General features: G+C 32.0%; 1 protein-coding gene across 7 annotated transcripts in view; it reads right to left on the reverse strand.

The window, feature by feature from the left end:
- LOC105220342 (protein kinase C, brain isozyme) overlaps positions 1-20910 on the reverse strand; it is a 699782-nt gene that overhangs the window by 81636 nt on the left and 597236 nt on the right. For 2 of the 7 annotated variants that reach the window (XM_054234416.1, XM_054234411.1), the window contains exon 1: positions 4892-5282. The exons of the other annotated variants lie outside the window; for them this stretch is intronic. In XM_054234416.1, the coding sequence (XP_054090391.1) occupies positions 4892-5085 (194 nt within the window). In that variant the 5' untranslated portion in view covers positions 5086-5282. Of the gene's footprint in view, positions 1-4891; positions 5283-20910 lie in introns of those variants that run through there. 7 annotated transcript variants of the gene reach the window in all.

A 20910-nucleotide genomic window follows, 5' to 3' on the forward strand; every position in this document is an offset into this window, starting at 1 on the left:
CATAACATTATTATATCAATATAGATGATATTAAATGGGCATGCCTTTCATTATTATATTCAATTGAGTGTTAAAGAAATAACAAGCGGAAATTGAGGACTCCTTGGAAAGTCATGTCCACAAATATATTCTAAGTTTTTTTAAAAATGTTTTTGCTTATTATCACTCTATTACGAGTGAGACTTCGCTATATTACTATATCAAAGCCTAAAGGTAGGCAATAATTTCGACACTTAGTACTCCCTTTTTAATATTGCCCAAATCACGTAATTCTTACCTAGCTTCAGCGTTGTTATAATGGCATTTCTTACTGAAGTAAGATTAATCGGGTGTCTTAAAAAATGTATTCCACATATAAAAATTACTGGTTTGTAGTGATAAATTAATATGGGGTTGACGTAAGTAATTAATTAGTGATAATAATATCCTTCCCAAAGTTCTAAAACTCTAAGTTCTTCTTAAAACGTGATTGTCTGCTCAAAAATTCGAAATCCGATTAAGGAAAGTAATGATATGCATAGACACAGTTGATATATTTAATATGCAGTTTATGATTAAGTTTGAAGTGAACTCTATGGTTCAGTTTGAGGCTCTAAGTTTAAGGTTAGGTTTATGGTTAAGTTTAAGATTGAGTGTAAGGTTCAGTTTAAGGTTAAGTTAACATAATAAGACTTCCTTAATGGTGTTTCAGCTCGTCACTGCTAAAATTTCCTCTATTTGGTTTGAAGGTTAAAAAAGTTACCAATATTGAAGCTGAAAACAAATCGTATAAAGTTTTCTTCAGTGTTGTTTCTTTTTATATTATTGTAGTAAGTTCTATACTTGATAAAAATTAAGACTTTAATATTTAAAGCTAAACAAAGCCATGCTTCTTTTAACAATTATCAGCTTCTCTGTCCTCTAGCTATTAATGTTCCGCTCTTCTTCCTTGCCTTTATTTCTATATATAACCGTCTTCGTTTGTTATTCTCAATTCCCTTTTAGCTACATATATAGCTCACTGCGTATCCACTGGCCTTTAAGTGACGTATTCTTTCGAATTTATTATGCAAAACTGTGTTTAGACAACGTTGTTGCTGCGCTGATGCAACAACAAGGCAGGCAGACTGATGGACGATTTGAAACCACAAAAATGAAAACCAAAAAATACAGACAAACAATTTCCCTTCATACTCTTGTACACAGCTATGCTTATATTATTTGCATACACACAACCTCACACACACTATCGTTTTTTGCTTGCATGTGGCAACCATGGCTTCGATATTTGTTTTTTTCTATTGAATGACAGCGTGTAAACAACCACCACCACCAGCATCAACGTTATAAACTTATATTATAAATTGGTTTAAATGCGATGCGGTCGACAATACGCGCAACAACAATAACAATAGCACCACTAAGGGAACAAAATGTGACACGCTTTATAGGCTCTCGCCAGCCGCACGCTACGCGGGTGTTTGTTACATATTTCACTCCATTCGCACAGCGCAGTGTTTTGTTGTTGGCGCTCTAAATCACCACCACAACCCGCCGACTTGTAAATAAACAGACAATTGAATTTTCACGCTCTCCTGTCGCGCCAGTGTCGCGTTTTGCGTGGCGTTCATGCAAATGATGATATTGGTGAGCACCGCACTGTTTCGAACAGGTGTCTATAGAATGTGTGAAATGAGTGCGTGGTGTTGTTAATTGTTGGGGTTCTATTTGTTAGTTTTATTTATTATTTCCGGGGGTTGACGTAAGATGTTGAAAAAATTAAACAATAAATCTATACTAATATTATAAAGCTGAAGAGTTTGTTTGTTTGTTTGTTTGAACGCGCTAATCTCCGAAACTACTGGTTCGAATTGAATAATTCTTTTTGTGTTGGATAGTCCATTTATCGAGGAAAGCTGAAGGCTATATAGCATCACGCTGCGATAGAAACAGTGGTAAATGTGTAAAAAACGGGGGAAATTATTTATCTTTGAGGGCTTCCGTTCCTTGCGCTGCGAAAGCGGTTCAAGATACACAAAACTTATGAAAGAATTATTTCTCTTTTAATGATCTAAAAAAAGTCCGTGAGTACCGTTTTTGTGATAACTAATTCGGCCGAAATTATTTGTTAGAGTTGTATTAAAATAATAATATTAATCTTTATCCAAATAAATGTGTTGTTGGTTAAGAGTATTTAATTCTGAACAAAATTGTATTTGACGACACTTAATTTCAACAAACAACTTGCCGCCACAAGTATGATGACTTAATCTACGACTTAAAGTCAACTTCCTGGAGATTTGTGTTCATACACATCGATCGATCATATTAAAAATGAAGACGAAGCTGTGAATTATCCATTGAAATTTCTAAATTCTTTGTCATTATAATGCTTTGTCATTTTGTCATTTACTATGCTTTGCAATATTCAAGCAGCTATCGAATAATGTAATAGTTGCAAGAATTTTTTACTTACAAGGGGGCAGAATGCTTGATTCCACGAATTTCTTTGAGTTCCAACGATTTGCCATTTCAGTTCAAACGTATTCAGTTTCCAATGAGTTGAAAAAATCATCTTCTCTGTACATTTACGCACCGGAACAGAAAACAAAAAATTTTGTTTATTAAGCCGCGTTACATTGAAAAAAAATTTAGAAAAATCGCAAATAAATGTTTTCCCACACTATACAAATTAAACTTTGTTTTCAAAACAAATAATTTCACGGAGTGCAACGACTGCGGAGTCAGCTAGTAATATTATAAATAAAAAATAAAATAAATAAATAAATTTAAAAGAAGGAATACTGATAAATATGATTATGGTGATTTGAGTTAGTCACTATGTGTGGGAAGTGGGCGTGCTTTTAACGACGATTTCGCCAACTATCAATCCATAAAATCAGGCTGTCATGGAAATATTATGTACCAAGTTTGGTTGAAATTGGTAGAGAAGTTCCATATATTGTCTTAGATATAAAAGTGGACGACGCCTTTTTCCATTTTATTAGCAAATTTAGTAGATATAGAACAAAAGACTAAACAAATTAAAGACAGATATGTGGAACACTTTCGAATTCATTCCAGAAGATCAGAATTAGTGAACATATACCACTAGAGAGGTACAACTGAAGTAGCTTAAAAATTAAATATTATAATTAAAATATTTATTTGGTTGTGGATAATGTGGAACGCAATTACCCTTCCCTCACTGACAAGTTCTACTACTTCACTGAGATGTACAACTATCAAGTAACAATCAATTTCGATAGTTACTTATTATGGAATAGGTGAGAACGTGAGAGAATAGATACTATATGTATGTGAAACACATTCACACATATGACGCACTTGCAAAAGCAGCGTGAAACTATATAATGCGAAAGCGCGCACGTGCATTACTTTGCAAACTACTTCAGAGTGAAAAAATAGCAAAAATAGTATAGATAAAAAAAAAGAAAATCGCAAAAATGCCGCTTCCATGAAAATCGCTCATAAAAACACGCCACATTTTTATAACGGTGCAGCAAATGTGGCTGTCCTACTAACGCGGGCGCGGAGCTTACATTCATTATGCGCCAACTTCGCATTTTTTTATTTTTTTTTTTCGCAAATTCTTGACATCGATTACTGTCCCTTAATTTGCACCTCTGTCATTGTGAAATTTCGCTAATTTTCTGTTTTCATTGCTTTCGCCTTCCATTTTCTTCATCTCACTTTCTCATAATATGTTATATCCACTGCATTTTATATAGCCATCGATTTTTCTTTTTTCACTCGTCTCATAAACCATGCGCACTAATGCATGTGTGTGTTCGTGAAAATATTGCACAATGCATGAGTACCTACATATATAATACCGTTCTTATGTGCGCTTGTCATTTAGCCTATCCTTCTTGTTAATGCTTCCATGTGAGTTCAAAATGTGACAACTTGTCACAAGGAGGGGGGGAGGGGATAAAAAGCCCTTAAATTCGTGTGACGTAATTTATGGATGGCTCCTAAACTAAACAGGATAACCTATTTATTTCTAAAAATAACATTACACATATAATAAATTTCACAGAAGCAGCTTGAATAATCAGAATCAAACCAAAGCGTTTCTTTCAATATGTTTTTCTCCAAAATTCTTTAAATCTCAATCCAATGCAACGATATTGTGTGACGCGACGAACTTCCATCTCGCTTATAGCACACGAACTCCCACAATAGGAACATCAATCTATTCTGCATGGAGGAAGATTTTTGTTGGAAGGATTTTCCAAAAGAGTTGCAACCTCATACAATTTTTTTCCCGATAATAACGGTTATTACTGGTACAGAGAGTATCAATATTTCATAAGCAGCTTGTTTTATGCCAGAATTAGCCTTTTTAGATTGAACTCATTACTCAAGAAACGCTTCTCTAACCTCAACCAATGTGCTGTGCTCCTAGTTGTAGGCAACGTTTATTGCAAATAAAATATTGCCTACGTTTAGGGTGATCTGAAAACAGTGACAAATGAAACTGATAATGTATCATACTCAGCTGCATTTCCAATACCAAAATCATATATGGATGTTTGTTTGCAAGAAATCAAAGAATATTTTTAGAAAACTTATTTTTTGTAAACAAAATTTTTGTCATTTGAAAGTCATTTTCTTTTAATGAAATGTTTGTTGAAGTATTATAAATCCCACATAAATTAAAAGTGTCTTGAAAAATACAAAACATATCTGGTTAGTATATTTAGTACACTCTAAACATGCTTGATATGCCAATACGTTTGTTGGCGTATAATGAACATTTTTTTGTTTTGGAAGTTTCCGAGCTTTTATCATATCATTTTTAAATTAGAAATATTGAAATTTTATGAGTATATATAGTCCATAATTATCATTAAATTGTATATTTTTAATTTTAATAATAACTCACCATATAAAATCCTTGCAATGCGAACAGAATGTTGGCTGCTTGAAGAAGCGCGGTATAAAGCAGTGATGTTTAACGGCAAAGATATTCTTCTTCTTTAGCGCACCTTTACGTAGGCGCGATTTCATTTTATTCTCACTGCCGCCAGCTTCATCCTGCAGCGGCTGATCGCCGTTGTTGTCATGCGTTTCAGACATTTTGGAGGAGCGTTAGGGCTTTGCTGCTGATATTCACTACACTATACTTTTGTTTTATTTTATTTGTTGCTAAAGTTGAGAGTATACTCAGATTATATATAACGTGATTTTAATCTTAAGGACAAATATTTATACATCAATACACTTTTTTATTTAAATATTATCAGTTTCGCACTTGTAGGGTTATTAATTTGTATTTATTAAACAATTTCACTTCACTTTTGCACAAATAATTTGCATTTAGGATTTTGAGGTATATTTTTATTTATAAGATGAGATTTTCAGAATTTGTTTTTTAATTTTCACGAAATTTTATTTCAAATTTTTTTCATTTTTTATTTAATATTTTTATTTTTCACTTCCACTTTCCATGAATTTTTTTCAAAATTTGTGTGTTTGGTTAAAATTATGCCACTTAGCTCTTCATATGACCTAGAAGCAACAAATAGTTTTTATTTTTGTTTATATATGCGCTGAACATACACATTTATCATTCAGATTTTTATTAGATTTGTTGTATTTATTTACGAACTACGATGATATTGCACACCTGTAGGTTTGGAATTTTTAGTGCGAATTTTTCATTTTAATCTGTTTGGGATTTCAATAATTGGCGGCTTTTATTATTTTCCAATTTTTCCATATACTTGACAGATTTTGGAGCATTGAAATATTTTTTCCTGAAATAAAAACAAAAATTTTCTTGGTCAATTAAACGGCAGAAAGAAGTGAACTGTTCAAAAAAATTTAGAAAAAATATTATTTACATGACAAATAATAAATATATTAAAAAGGAAATTAAAAAAAGTACTTTTTAAAGACAAATATTTTAAATTTTATTTAATTTTATATTTGATGGAAATGTCACTAAAATTTTCATTTCATTCACTAGTATTCATTCATGTATTAGACTTTGGACAGCACAAATCAAACATATAATATGTAAACACAGCTGGCTGTCTCCAGCAAACCGACTATCAACAAGTTACGTATACGCACCGCCTGTCTCGACATTTGACTTCGCTTCACACAACTGCCTGCTCGCATGCAAATAGTACTCTAGGGACTTGAGTGCGCTAGCACCAATATTAGCGACAGTTGAATGGCATAAGAAGCGCCAAGTGTGGACAAAATTACAACAACTTCTAGAAAAACAACAAAAAAGTGAAGTCATAAAAACAGAAATATATCATAAATATGGAAATATGAGTGTTAGAATTGAGTAAGTGTCAATATGTTGATTTTTGCGACGGCGACGCCGATGAGTGTCGCCACTGCACGCCACTGCTTTTTTATTATTATTTTGTTTGTTTTTATTCGCTTATTTTTATTTGTTTCTGCGTAAATGGTGGAAAGCATATAAGGTGTACTGTTTATTGTGTTGAAATGTGGTTGATACGATAAAGCCGAAACAGGGAAGGAGTTTAGAAATTAAAGGTTCAATTTGGGCGTGTGTCTTTATAAATTACATTGGAGTGGATTGAAAGATAAAAAATGGATAAGAGGAGCCATTTACGCGTATTTTTTGATTTTTTTAACATAAAAGTAATCTTAATTTAAAAATGATATCCAAATCACTATATCATAGACCAAATGTCCATCTGCTGTTCGCAACAAAAATCCATCCACTCCTGAATGAGTTGGTTACTGGTGATGGACACAACAGAAGTTCCTTGAGCTTAGTTGGAAGAGTATTATGTATCTACCATCTCTTATACCAAATGATTACTAACTGTTTCTTTCTATGGCGAACTATAAAAGTTAAAGATTTCTTCCCGAAAGAAAATATCACCGATTTTATACCTTTCACAAATTTAAAGCCAATAACTTTTTTATTTTCAAAACATCCTCGATTGTCGGAAACTTGTCGCACATTTCACACTTAAATAAATAATTTTATAAAAAATATTGGCATTTTATTTTTTTTTCTTTTTGCGCAAAGAAAATAGGAACGATCTTAGACTTTTCACAAATTTTATTTTATTTTATTTTATTTTATTTTATTTTATTTTATTTTATTTTATTTTATTTTATTTTATTTTATTTTATTTTATTTTATTTTATTTTATTTTATTTTATTTTGTTTTTTTTTTATTTTATTTTATTTTATTTTATTTTATTTTATTTTATTTTATTTTAAAAACACTCCAAAATTCCAACACAGTTTCCCCTTAATTGTTTTTTTAACGAAATTTGTAATTTTCATTATCAACAACCACAAAGTCACCGCTATAATTTTCAGAGCTCAAAACTACAAATCGCCTTGAGTTCACGCGAAATGCCGGCGGGTGACAAACAATCGCGCTGCACTCGAAAGCAAAAAAAAAAATTTGGCGCACTATTTGCAACACGCAAACACATACAAACTGGTTTGTGGCATGAAATTGGCGAAGAAGCAAAAAAATCACTGTATATTACAACAACAATAACAGCCAGTCAGTCCGTCATACGCACTGGACGCAGCGCGCACAGGTAATTGACGAACAGCGTGAAAAGAATTCTACACAATTAAATTGGCCAGCAAGAGTCTTCACTTACAGCCGCTGACGCTTACTTACACAATCGTTTCGCCTTTTAATTATTGATTTATTTTTGTTTTTTATTTCAACTTTTTATTTATTTTCAAAATGATATTTATTTTTATTATTTTTGTTTTTCTGCGCCAGTTATCCAATTGCTTTTGGCTGTGGATTTTCTGGTTATTTTATTTAGTATTTTTTGTTTGGTATTTTCTCTCAAATATCCGATTGACCGCCGCGTTCAGATCAGCACAGGTCCGCTGCGCTCAACAGCCCGATACTTTGTGAAAATTGTCAAAACAGTCGCGGCTGGCGAGAGTCCAGCGCTGGCGATGAGCGCCATCTATGCTGCCGATGCCCAAATATTTGCTCGCAGCAGCTATATGTGTGTGTGTGCGCATGGTGAGTTTCTCAGTTGAGCACCTAGTGTGCTGTGTGTTTATGCTCTGGCATGCCATGTTCTTTCTACACTTAACATTGCGAATTTTTTGGAGAAAAATTAAATAAATAAAATGAAACAATTGGAGCAATATTCACTGTTCTGTAGTGTGGAAGTGCTGTTCCATCTGTCTTGGTCACCACATTTTAATCTCTCTTACTTTTAAAAGTTCTTAGCTATCGCTCGTGCAACACTTGTGGCATGCGGAATGTTAAAAGCTTTAACTGCTGCTTACTCTTCATGTTTTTAACAAAATTTCTAAGTAAATGTTGCTTAGTAGTGTCTAATAATTAAACGATTAAACGATTAGGGTAAAGCATATATTATTTGAAGAAGCGGTTGTAGGGGAGAGTAGCTTCTCACACTTTGTTTATTATAGGAAATCCTAGATAAATAAATATTACACAGTTTTGTAACCTTAACTGTTTAATTGGACGAGCCATAGCTAATGTAGTATATCTGGAGGATCGGCTGTTTGAGGATTTATAGCATTCAGAATAATTTCGAAGTTATTATTAACTTTTAGTTTAAGATAGAAAAATATTTTATAGGATTTCTTAATTTTATTTGATTAATTAGTGAAGTAATAGTACAGAATATAATATCTGAACAATCGGTTGTATGGAAGCTTTTTCTTAGAATGTATTGATGATTTTCGTTGAAAATTTCAGATTCTACTTTTATAAAATTCAAATTTTTCATATATTAAATTGGTAAATATTTCTATTTTTTAAATTACTTTAATAAATTTGGATTAAATTAACAATTTAATTAACCTAATAAAATAAAGTTTACAACAATACGAATAAAATTTGATATTATTTTTAATTAAAAACAATAATTTAATAAAAAAATTAAAAAAAATTAATGAAAATAATTCTATGAAAATATATATAACTTTTTTTCATTTAATAAAAAAATGTTTATGAAATATTGAATTTTATAAAAAAATATTAAAATATGTTAAACATTTAATATTAAAATATTAAAATATGTTAAAAATTTAATAATTTTTCTTCATCAAATTTTAGCTATGCATAGCCTTTTGAAATAGAAAAATATATATTTTAGAAACCTTTCTCTGTAGATAATCTTAATTTAAGAGAGCTGTCTTAAGCAATTATTAAAAACTCTACTCTTGAATACTAACTACTCACCATACTGGCTCAATGTATCGGTGCTCACTATTTAACTATCTAGGGGTTGTATGCGCCACAACGCCGGCTAAATATGTATATCAATCAAGTTTATGACTTTTGCTAAGAGCTTATATCTCATGAGTCTCTTTTCTACCCTCTCACACCTTCGCTCTCGCTCTTTGTCAATAAACCATGAGTGCTAAACTCACCACAGCGCCTTGTGGGCGACACACTAGTAACCTATTAACATTGGCCAATAAATATAAAAGCGGAGTGTTTGTATGTGTTGTTGTTGAAGTGTATACATATTAATTATTTGTATGCATGTATGTGTTGTGGTATATTTTGCATACAAATATTAACATTACAAGTGCTTCAGCACTCATTTGCTATGTTAAGCCCTGAGTCAATGGCTTTCTTCAGTGCTGTTATTGTGCTTCTTATTCTTCTTACAGATTTTCCACTGGGTTTGGCACACTTGTTTTCATTTCCAGCTGCGCGTGTTTACACTCAAATGCAAGCGCTGTATAATTTAATAAGCAACTTTGATTGTACCGTTGTTTTTCGTTGTTTAAATGTTTTTTGTTGTGCATGGTCAACAGCTGTTGGTCAGAAATTAAGCATTTACATGCAGTGGCAGCAACAAGGAGACCAAAGTCCAACGTTGAAGGGGATAATTGTGTCCGCAGGGAAGCTTCATGCAACAAGCAGAAGGTAAACAAAAATACTGAAATGTTGCTGCCACATTTTGTTTTTTTAGCCTTTTAATTTTTTACATCTGTGGTAAACATTTTTTCCGCTCTTCCATTTCAACTGCTTTCTTTCTGTTCCCATCGAGCTCGCTGTGTGCTGGCATTTATTTCCTTCTAGTTTTTACTTTTGTTTGTGTTTGTAGCAACTATTTGGGTTTTTTTTGGCCTACTTGCCGCAGCATCATTCATGCCGTCGTTTATCATGACAAGGTTTTGAGTGCTAGTTACTGCTGTGCAGTTTGAAGGCTGCAAGTTAGATAAATGCATACAAACCAACAGAAAAACGATTATATATACATACATATATCAAGGTAATGGTACAATAGCACTGCGTCTTTGAATGTTGCAAAAATGTCTAAATACGGGATTTATAAGTCGCAACAAATATGACAAGCTATTAGTCGATCATGTTAAATATTTCTTTGTTGTTATATTTTAATGTTATATGTCAGAGAATTTATCTAAATTTGAAGTATTTTTGACATTAGGAAATTAATGACTCTGATGTGTCATTAGATAACAAAAAAATAATGATCCACAAACACATCCGAGTTTCTAATAAACAATCAGCTATTGCTAACGAGCGGTAAGTAATAATCGATTACTGAACGATTATCCCACAGTCATCAATCACTAGGGACTGTTTAACAAGCTTAATAATCCCATGTGGTGTATGATAAGAAATAATCACCGATAAAATATCGATAAACTTCAATAATGATTAGTGAATAACCGATGACTGAAGTGTGTGACGGTTAACATTAGAACCAAGACATCTTGGTCTGTGAGAAATAGAAACCATATCAGATATCCATACAGGGAACTTGTACGAGAGAGCAGTAGTAAAAGTCAGTAGGCAATTACTTACATGGTTTTTTCTGACGATTTCTCCCATTGGGTATTTCCTATTAATAAAACACACCAAAAATGTATTCCGAATAAGCCCTTAAAGAAGAAGAGCTTGATTCCACATAATTTAATTCTGGATAATTCTGGATTAATTAACATTTTGAGTTGCTATTATCAATTGATCAACTCTATCACATAAATTCGGACAGATAGAATAATTGTCCGTTTTGGAAATTAAGTCAGTCCAGTCTCTTCAAGTTATAGTCAATAATTCATTTTTCGTGGACGTCATCAAATAAATGGGGACTTATTTGACGACTTCTTGGTTTGTTGATTTTGGGGAAGTAAAGGTCAGACTTACAATAAAAGGACAGTAAAGCGAGATTACTATACATATATAAAATGTGAAATCCACTTTTTCGCCTACATTAAATTCATTTGTAGAAACATATGATCGCCAGTCATACGCCCATACATGCATCAACCCATGTACGCTACATCGTTCAATTAATCAATATTTTACTGCCAAAATTCAATGCTGATAATGCATTATTGCAATTTCGTAATGCAAGTAAACACGAATTGCATGGAAGCCAAGCGTGAGCCGTCTGAGTGAGCAGCCGCTAAAGTGTTGACCAAAACTCAGCACGTTTTTGTTTTGTTGATTTTTTTTGATCTACCAGTCAACATCTTATGAAATATTTAGCATTCACCGGCGCTGAAGATCTCGTTTTCGTTGCTCATTTAGCGACGCGACGCACACACACACACGCACTACACATCATGAGCCGTTTAATGAGCAGCTGGCGGTCCCCCAGCTGTCGGCGGCTCTGTTTTTTGCCGTTAAACGGTGCTTAATTTTAGTTCAGGTATCATAAACCTACTTATCCACAAGTTGTGGCATTTCTTGACCAGTTTAACAACAGCAATAACAACAACAATGCAGCGTATATGCTTGACCGACGCTATCTTGCGTCTCATTTAGCGGCTTTTGAACGGCGGCGGCTGCTTGGCTTCAAACTTTTGTCGCAGTCAGCTGTGTCGCTTGAACTTAAACTTATTATTTCTTAATTTTTCTTCACTTTTATTTTTTGTTTTCAATTTTTTAAATGCCGTCTGATTACATAAGTTCTTTATTGTTGTTGTTTATGTAAGAACCATTTTTTGTGAACCAATTTGTCTCACTGAAAATGTTTGCTACGTCTGCGGTTTTAATATTTTTTTTTCACCAACAATGACAACAACGTTCTTTCATATTTGGCTGTGGATTTGTGTTGTTATTGCTGTCGAACATAGGCTACATTAATTTTGGACTTTGTTTGGTCTGCTTTTGGTGTTTTCATTTTTTGCTTCACTGTTTTGATTTTTATTTTCATTGTTATACTGGGATTTGTGGCTCATTTATCAATTAAAGGCATAAATGAGTGTTTTTGAGTTTATCAAGTGAATTGAAATGGGAAATTAAGGAAAAAAATTAAAAACAAAAAAGAAGTGAGTTTTATATTCATGTTCGAAAAATTTGAAATCGAAAAATAAATTTAAAATAGTAACAACTAAAGGTTTGATGTCTTACTCGAAAGTTTGAATTCGAAAAAGAAATTTAAAAAATTACAAATGAGTATTTTAAGCTCATGTTCGAGAATTCGAAATCAAAAAAATTTAAAAATAAAACTAATCTATAAATTTTTAATCCGAAAACTTGTACAATTGGCTAAATTTGTAAATTTTGCAATAATTAAAGTCGAATTAAAAAAATTAAAGTTATTAAAATAATATTATCTTAATACGAAATTACATAAAAGTATGAATTTAAATTTCCAAACATTCTCCCACCTCTTCGTATGAAATTCACTTGAGTGTCTCAACTAATTTTTATTGCCCCTAACATTGAGAAATAATATATGGATCACTAACAATTAGAGTCGTTAAATAAATTTAATGCAACTTGTAGGCAAGCTATGCATGCTGAACAAGCGCAAATAAATTATCATTTAACCAGTGTTTAAAACGAAGACAAAAAGGCTGTAGAGAGTCTTGGAAGGAGGAAAATGTATGCTGTAATTGAAATGTTGGTGGAAGATTGATAGTGTCACTGAGTATTTGAGTTATGTAGTGACATTTCTCTATTACAGGCATGTGATCATATTTTACTTTGAATTGAATTAGACAATCTAGTTTGTACACGGCTGACAATAGTTTGAAAAAAACTATATGGTTCTAGGTTTGTTGTTTTGATATAGCAATTTAAATAGTTTAATTTCATCCTGTACAACTCCAATTACGTTCTTCAGTATTTCAATTTCACTATCAATTAAATTGCACAGTATTTTTTTTTCAAAAACATTTGAGAGTGTTTCGTTTCAATAACATTCCTCAATATTTAATTTCTTTTCATTTTCAGGCTGTCCAATTGCACATACATTACTCAGTATTTCATTTTCATTGCTTTTTAGAGTGTTCCATTTCACTTGTGATACTAAATGTTTCATTTCAATTCCATTGCAGAGTTTGTACAAGTAAAATCCTTTAAACGCGATTTCTAAGTGTTTACGCAAAGTTTATTAAGTTCCACTATTTTCTACTACCATTACGTTCCACTGCGTTCCAATACCATTATGTTCCGCAAAATTTAATTTAATTTCAATTTCATTATTATTAAATTCTATAGTGTTAGCGTAATTGTACATGCCACTTTCATGTTCCAATTCCTTTTCATTCCGCATATTTTAACAAAAATTTTATTTATACAACATTCATATTACTTTTTCTTTGTTACACTCTTTTCTCTATTATCTATAACGCTTTCTCAGACACTTGCTTTATCATCGCAGCGCCTGTAAATTGCCTTCAATGACTTCTATTTCTATTAATTGCTTACAATTTTTATTTTTATCGCATTTAGTCGCAAATATACTATTTATTTTTGTATTTCCACCAGACAGTCATTACCCAGCGAGCACAACACATTCGCATGCCTCAATTACTTTACAATTCCACATTTTGCACGTTTTCATTTTTCTATTTCTATACACACATGATTATTATTATTATTATTAATTGCTTGTACACCGCAGATGTGTGTGTATATGTTTTTAGAAATATAAAATATTATTTTTGCCACAACAGTCTAAAATTTCAATTCCGCATATTGTACGTTTAGTAGATTTTTTCATTTGCGGTATATATATATATATATATATATATATATCACACACACACATATGCCTTTATTGTTATTGTTGTTCCAATTTATTGTTGGATGACGCTTTTGTTACTTGCATTGTTGTTATTATTCTAGTTGATAATATAAACATAAGCATTGATATAGACAATTGCAGCGGCACAGCGATATCCCCACAGCGGAGGAGAGCGGCAGTTGAACAATCAGTCCGACCGTCAGTCAGCGCCAGCTCAACGACCTGGCGTTCATAAATTTATGCCGCCGAAAATTTAGATGCGACAGAAATCATTGGCGTACGCTGCTCGCACTTTCAAAAAACCACACACAAATAAAAAAAAAACTACAACAACACATCCAACAATCACCTACCACACCAGCTGGCTAGTGTCTGACGCTCCCTTATTGGCGCCTCGCCAACGATGGTTATCTGCTTTAAGATAATTTGTGCACCCTATATCACACACCCTGTGTTTGCAAGGTTTGCCGTACGTGTGTCGTTTCAATTACGCTTTTATTACAAATTGTTATTGCTATTGTTATTGTTGTTGATTTGTTTGTATTTTTATTACAATTGCTATGATTGTATTCTTTTCTGATTTTATCTTGTATTTTTTCAATTCTTTTGTAGTTATTGTTATTGTTGTGTAAGATTATTGTTGTTCCAGCTCTTTTTGTTTATCATCAATGTATTTATGCACTTGCGTAACGGTGTAAATGCAAATATGTCGAGTTTATTGATACAGAGTTTAATATTTTGTTGCAGTTGTAAAAATTTTTAAGGGACATATTCGAACTGCAATAAAGTTTTACAAAAGAACTTAATTTGAAGGCCGTATGGTTTTGCAAAGAATAATATTAAAAGAACAAAAAATTATTTAAAAGGCGTTTTCGAATAAAAAAGTTCGTTTCTTAACCTTTGGTATAGCTTTTCTCTTCACCTCGTAATGTTGGAACCCATCACGTTGGATACATCCATCCCTATTAAATATTAATGTGTCATACGTCGAAGAAATTAAAATTGATCTTCTAATAACGTTAATTTTTTTTAAACTCATTCACGGCAAAAGTTCATGGCTGTTGAACTTTTGAGAACACCGGTAGTTCCTCGTGTGTTTCGGATTTCGGTAAAAAAAATCAAGAACTTACCATGTGACCCTCACTGACCCAAGCACCAAAATTAAAAAAAAAATTAAAAAATAAAAAAAAAAAAGGGATTAAATGTCTGCGACGTCCACGTCGTTAATCCTGGGTTACGCTAAATTCTGATAATAATAGTGCATAAATCAATGATTTTTCATCATGTTCTGAGTTGGTTTTTTATTTGTAGCTCATACAAATATTGTTGTCCCAAAATTCCCTTTGGGGGGTAAAAAAGGGGTGAAATAAGGAACATTTTAAGATATTTTCGAAAAAAATCGAAGGGGGCATAAATTGTTAAAAATTCCAAAAAAAATTTTTTTTTTCATTTTTGGCTATGAAATATTAATTTTAAGAATTTTTACGATATACAGTTTCAAAGTTTGAGAAATTCTGTACAAAAAAGTCACTTGGTGTTTTAAAATCTGTTCATTAGTTTTAAAGTTATGGCGGTTTTAAAATTTGTTTACAAAAAACTTTGGTCCCTTATAATATGGCATGGCGTTACACAGACCTAAAACCATATGTTTTATTTTAGGTTTTACATGTACTATAAGATATATCATTGCCAAAGAAAATAAAGAGCTTTTCAAGTGGCTTTTTTTCCAGAGAATGCCCCATATATAGAGCTTCCAAAAGACCCCACAGAATAATACAATCGAAGAGCAAACTGGTAGATCATTTTTATACGGTATACGGTATACATTTATAAGAACTTTCCAACTCCAAAGATTCGAATAGTCATAACTGTAAAAATTTGAACTGTACCTAGTCCCTTACAATTACTCTGCAGATGTCAATTTATCCGAAGTAAGGCTTTAATGAGGTTTTCGATTTCAAGTAGTCATAATGATTTATTGTTTACATTGTTTGAAAGACCTTGATTTAGCTATCATTGTTCAAGATAAGACTCATAGATCGTAAGGAATCAAATTAATTAGAAGGAACGGTCTTGAATTTATATAATAATTATATCGGAAATTTATTGTGAGCAGTACTTTTGATTTGATTTATTATCATATTAAGAGGTAGTGAAAACGACCTTTGGAGGTTGAAAGAAGGTTAACCGATTCGAATAAGCTACTGCTTGTCGTATTAAATGAGACAATAGTCAATAGTCAAGCACATTTCACATTAGAAACCACTCATCACCACTTTATAACTGTTTTGAATTTCTTAATTAACAATTTGTTAATTTATACAGCTTGTTTATTGTAGCATAGAGTATTAATTGAAATGTAGGAATACTAATGACTAATGAACAATTTTGATCGTATCTTAATTGATAAATGTTTTGCTGGATAATTTGTGGTCATATAAATATGAATGTGATTTTGAATTATACATTAAATATAATGGCATCATTAAAGACAAGAATATAAAAAAGGTACATTATTCGCAAAGCATTTTGCTGCGTCTTCTGACTGGAGAGAGGTATTCTTAGAATATCAATATAAATATATTTTTATTTTGGAATATGAATGGCATCCTGAATGATCTTCGAACATTTCAGATGGAATTGTTCAAAACAGGAAGGCATTGTTAACTAAAAAAGAAAAGTTCAATTTTGCGAAGCCATGTCTTTCAAATAAAGTGTAAAATGACATATAAATATATTCTGCTTTTTCGTTATTTTTATTTTTCATACTTTATTGCAATTGCTTTGATTTTTTGTCTTGAATAATTATTAATGATCCATGCCCTCTAGCAGTGATACATATATATTGAATATCTAATCTTCATATCAACTAAACTATTTACTTTCAATATACAGATAATAATAGCTGCACCATAGTAAAATTGCTGATCTGCTTGATCTGAAGAAACTTTTCAACTTTGTTCTTCAATTTTGATCGTAAATTATGTAAAAACTGTGAATTATGAAACCAGCTTTAGTCAATTTACTTGACCTAGGTACAGATTATTTTTTCCTTCCTTTTCCATATTTGTATTCCTATATATACAAATCCAAAGTTGTAATCAATAAGTCTCACTAATACTCAATTCAGAAAACTCAATTTATGGAGAGAATTAGGATATAAATTAATCGTGTAGTCAATTTAGCGAAAACAACATTTAATGATATTTTATGAATATTTCACGTAGTTAGTATCATAATAGCTATACTCTTAGGTTTATCCTTAACCTGAGACTTTCTATTGCTGTTTTAATGCTTTGGAATGCATACGGACTTTTATTAACATACTATGGATTAAATATTAATGAGTCAATTAGTTAATTGTGTTATAAATGGAGAATATTTGTCAGAGAATTTGATTATGTTTCGAAATGGTCACACGGTTTTTCATAGGGTTTTATATTCATTTATAGTTAATTTCGTATTAATTACTCAATTAGTTAATTGTCTGATTTTTTTACTGAATCTGCTCTTTAAAGCCTAACAATAAGTTATAAAATCTTAAAACTAATTAAAACTAGACAAGCTCAACCAAGTGATTGAGTTGTTTTGGTGAAACGTTGCTCTTTAGTATGCAGGCATGTCTCTTCTTTTTTGACGTGATTGATAACAGGATTGTACTAAATCATTAGCCAATGGGTTTGGGTGATCACGGAGTTTAGATATATATTTCAATCTGCTGTCCTCTACTTCTTTCTTTACCATAGGGATACCAAGATCTTTATGGATATTATCATTGCGCATGTACCATGGTGAGCACGTGATTGTTCTAAGCATTTTTGATTGGAAGATTTGTATTATATCGATATTAGTTGCACAGGTCGTACCCCACAGTTGAATGCCGTACATCCAAATCGGCTTTATGACCACATTATATAAAAGCACTTTGTTGTCTAGGCTAAGTTTAGAGTTTTTATTTAAAAGCCAATTTAAATTTGCAGCTGTTATCTTCATGCACGTTATTTTACTAGATATATGTTTTCTCCACGTAAGCCTTCTATCTAGGTGAATACCAAGATAGGTAACTTCATTCGCTTGGGGCATCAAAATATTGTTCATTTTTACTGCCGGACACATTTTTGGTCTTAGAGAAAATGTAACGTGCTTACACTTTTGTTCATTCACATTTATACGCCAGTTGGCTAGCCATTCTTCGACAGATCTTAAGTGCTCCGCTAATATTATTGATGCTATAATTGTCTGATTGTTTGATAAATTGACAACAACTAGAGGTTAAATTGTTGTAATTTTATTTATTCGAATCCAAACATTAGAATGATTTATCGGAAAATAGTGTATAATGCTGAAAATTTTTATTGAAATTTCAAGAAATATATGTTAAATTATCTAATTAGTAATTAATAAAATTGCATTATCTTTCCTCACATTTATCAGTGTATAAGAATTGCAGCAATAATTCTGACTTCTACAAATTTCTTTTACAATTTAACATTATTTTTTTTCATCTACCGTGCCTTTCATTTAATTTTTTATTTTTTTTTCATTTTGTATTTATTATAATTCTAAATAATTTTTTGGTATTTTTTATATCTTAACACACATATTTGTTTGCTTTCGTCATCAACCAAAGCGTTCATTCACTCAGGCGTTCCGCGAACTTCACTTTCTTGGAATTAATCAAAAAACACAAAATATCGTAGTTTTTTATAACGCACGACTTCGATCTTCATTAACATGTGAATAATTTATTTTCTTTACAGATGTTGGCATCGAACAATAGGTACAATTAAAAACCCAACACTCGATCACACTCACATACACCCGTGTAAACTTCAAAATTTGACGTCACCGATGGCTGCACGACTTCGATAAATAACTTCACGCCTCGAGCGAAAAGCATTTGCACGACGCGCTATTTAAGCGAAATACACACACGAACACAAGCGAACGCTCGCTCGATCGCTAAGAGATGACAATCAGCTGGCGGCTAAACGGTTTCGCGATTTCTACTCACTATACATATAAACAAATGATATGTATGTGTGTATATGTAGAGCAAATATCGGCTGGATCAGTACAAGTGATCGCGCCAAAGCTTTAGATCGCACTAAATACCATTAGCGGTCGCTTGGCGACAACAACCTAATCAGCTGAGCTCGACGCAACCGACGTCATTGATATTGGATAATAAAAGTGGAGAAGCAGAAGAAAAAATTCAAAATCAAATACAACAAAGAACACAAATAAATAGTTTAATATGCAAAATAAGCGTAAGCAAAACGAAAAGCCGGTTGGCTGGCGGGCAATTGTTGTTGGCCTTAGGGTGTAGGCCTGTAGGAGTGCTGCGTTAAACACTCGTAAACAAATATGTCGAATTTCATATTGAATAATGTTTTTTTTATTGTAATTGTTTTAAACTATGAATTGTTAATGGCGATGAAGGTCAGAAAGGGGATCTAAAAATATAATTTTTTAAATGGTTTATCGATATATTTATAGGTTATGATAAATGTCTTTCTTAATATAGAAAGTTAACGGTTAAAATATTATATTTATTCTGCCTTAGAAACCTTGAAATATACTTTTTATAAGTCTTCAGGAGTTCTTAAGAAAAAAAATGCTGCTTATAATAATAAGCTTTTCTGGATGGTTTTGTATCGAACTATATTTTGAAAAGTTGAAATAATTTTATTGATTTTTAAATCAAATACATCTGGGATCACTGTTAATCATATTGAAGAAGTCTATTCCAGATAGTTTTATCAATGGTGTTTTCATTTTCTTTTGTTCTAACTTACCAGGTTATACTATAAAATCTCTCCTCTTTAACTTTGTCATCGATTAGACTATAACTGATCGCGCCAGCCTCATCACTATATGTACTAGTGTTCAATGGTGACATTCTATAGTCTGTGGTTCTGTTGAGCTAACGCGTTTTTTAATTAACAGTTACAGATTTGAGTTGGTCCAACTGACATAAGATCCAATAAATTATTTTTTGCTTTTGAGGTTATATCAATGTCATAGGTCGTGACTACTATATAGATCTGAGAGATGATTTCCAGAAACCAAATTTCAAGTGATTTAGATAGTTTACTTTTGAACTCTCTATAATGTCTCGAACCTCGCTCCTCACCTATGTACATATTTGGTTATGGAAGATAATTTTATTACACTATCATTAGTAAAATTCGATTGAAAATATGACACTCGCTCTTTAGATGCAGTAGAAGCTGTAGAATTCTGGTAGTGCTCATCAAAGAAACCAAGTTGACTGAAGAACCTGAGAGTTTGTCGACGGGACAATCTTTCAATGTACAATCATGAACCTATTCAACTAATTTAGATCCCAATCTGCACCGCGATTGTTAGATTTTATAACCCTATCCATGAGAACAGATATGAGCAGGTTATTATGACACAACCACCCCCCCCCATTAATTCAACAAGGTTCGAGATCTATCAGTCTAATAATTGTTCCAAATCATTGCTTGGACTTTCATCTCTTTATGATTTTCTCAGAAAATTAACAAAAATGCTTTTTGTTAGATTGGCGCAGTTACCGGGGGCTTTTACCCGTAAAAAATTAGAGATGCGAATACAATTCAATATATTCTAATGTTCGATTCTGGCGGCTATTCCAACTTTTTATTATTTGGGGTACTTTTTCTGAATAAGCCGTTAATTGAGAGATCATTATGATTACATGACGAATCGTTAGAAATGTCTAAACATGAAAGACATGAAACATGACTGAGTCAAAACACAAAATAAATTATTTTTAACTCAATTATCTCTCGGTGACGTTTGAAGAATTTTGGGTCGCTCTGATAATAGATCTAATCAATTAAAATTTCTAAGAAAAATCTTATTTCGTTTGAGGTCAATTTCGTGGCTTCCTTTCCACGGATGGATGGGTTCAAAACTTTA

Source organism: Zeugodacus cucurbitae, chromosome 6 (genome assembly GCF_028554725.1).
Source record: "Zeugodacus cucurbitae isolate PBARC_wt_2022May chromosome 6, idZeuCucr1.2, whole genome shotgun sequence".
Classification (NCBI taxonomy): domain Eukaryota; kingdom Metazoa; phylum Arthropoda; class Insecta; order Diptera; family Tephritidae; genus Zeugodacus; species Zeugodacus cucurbitae.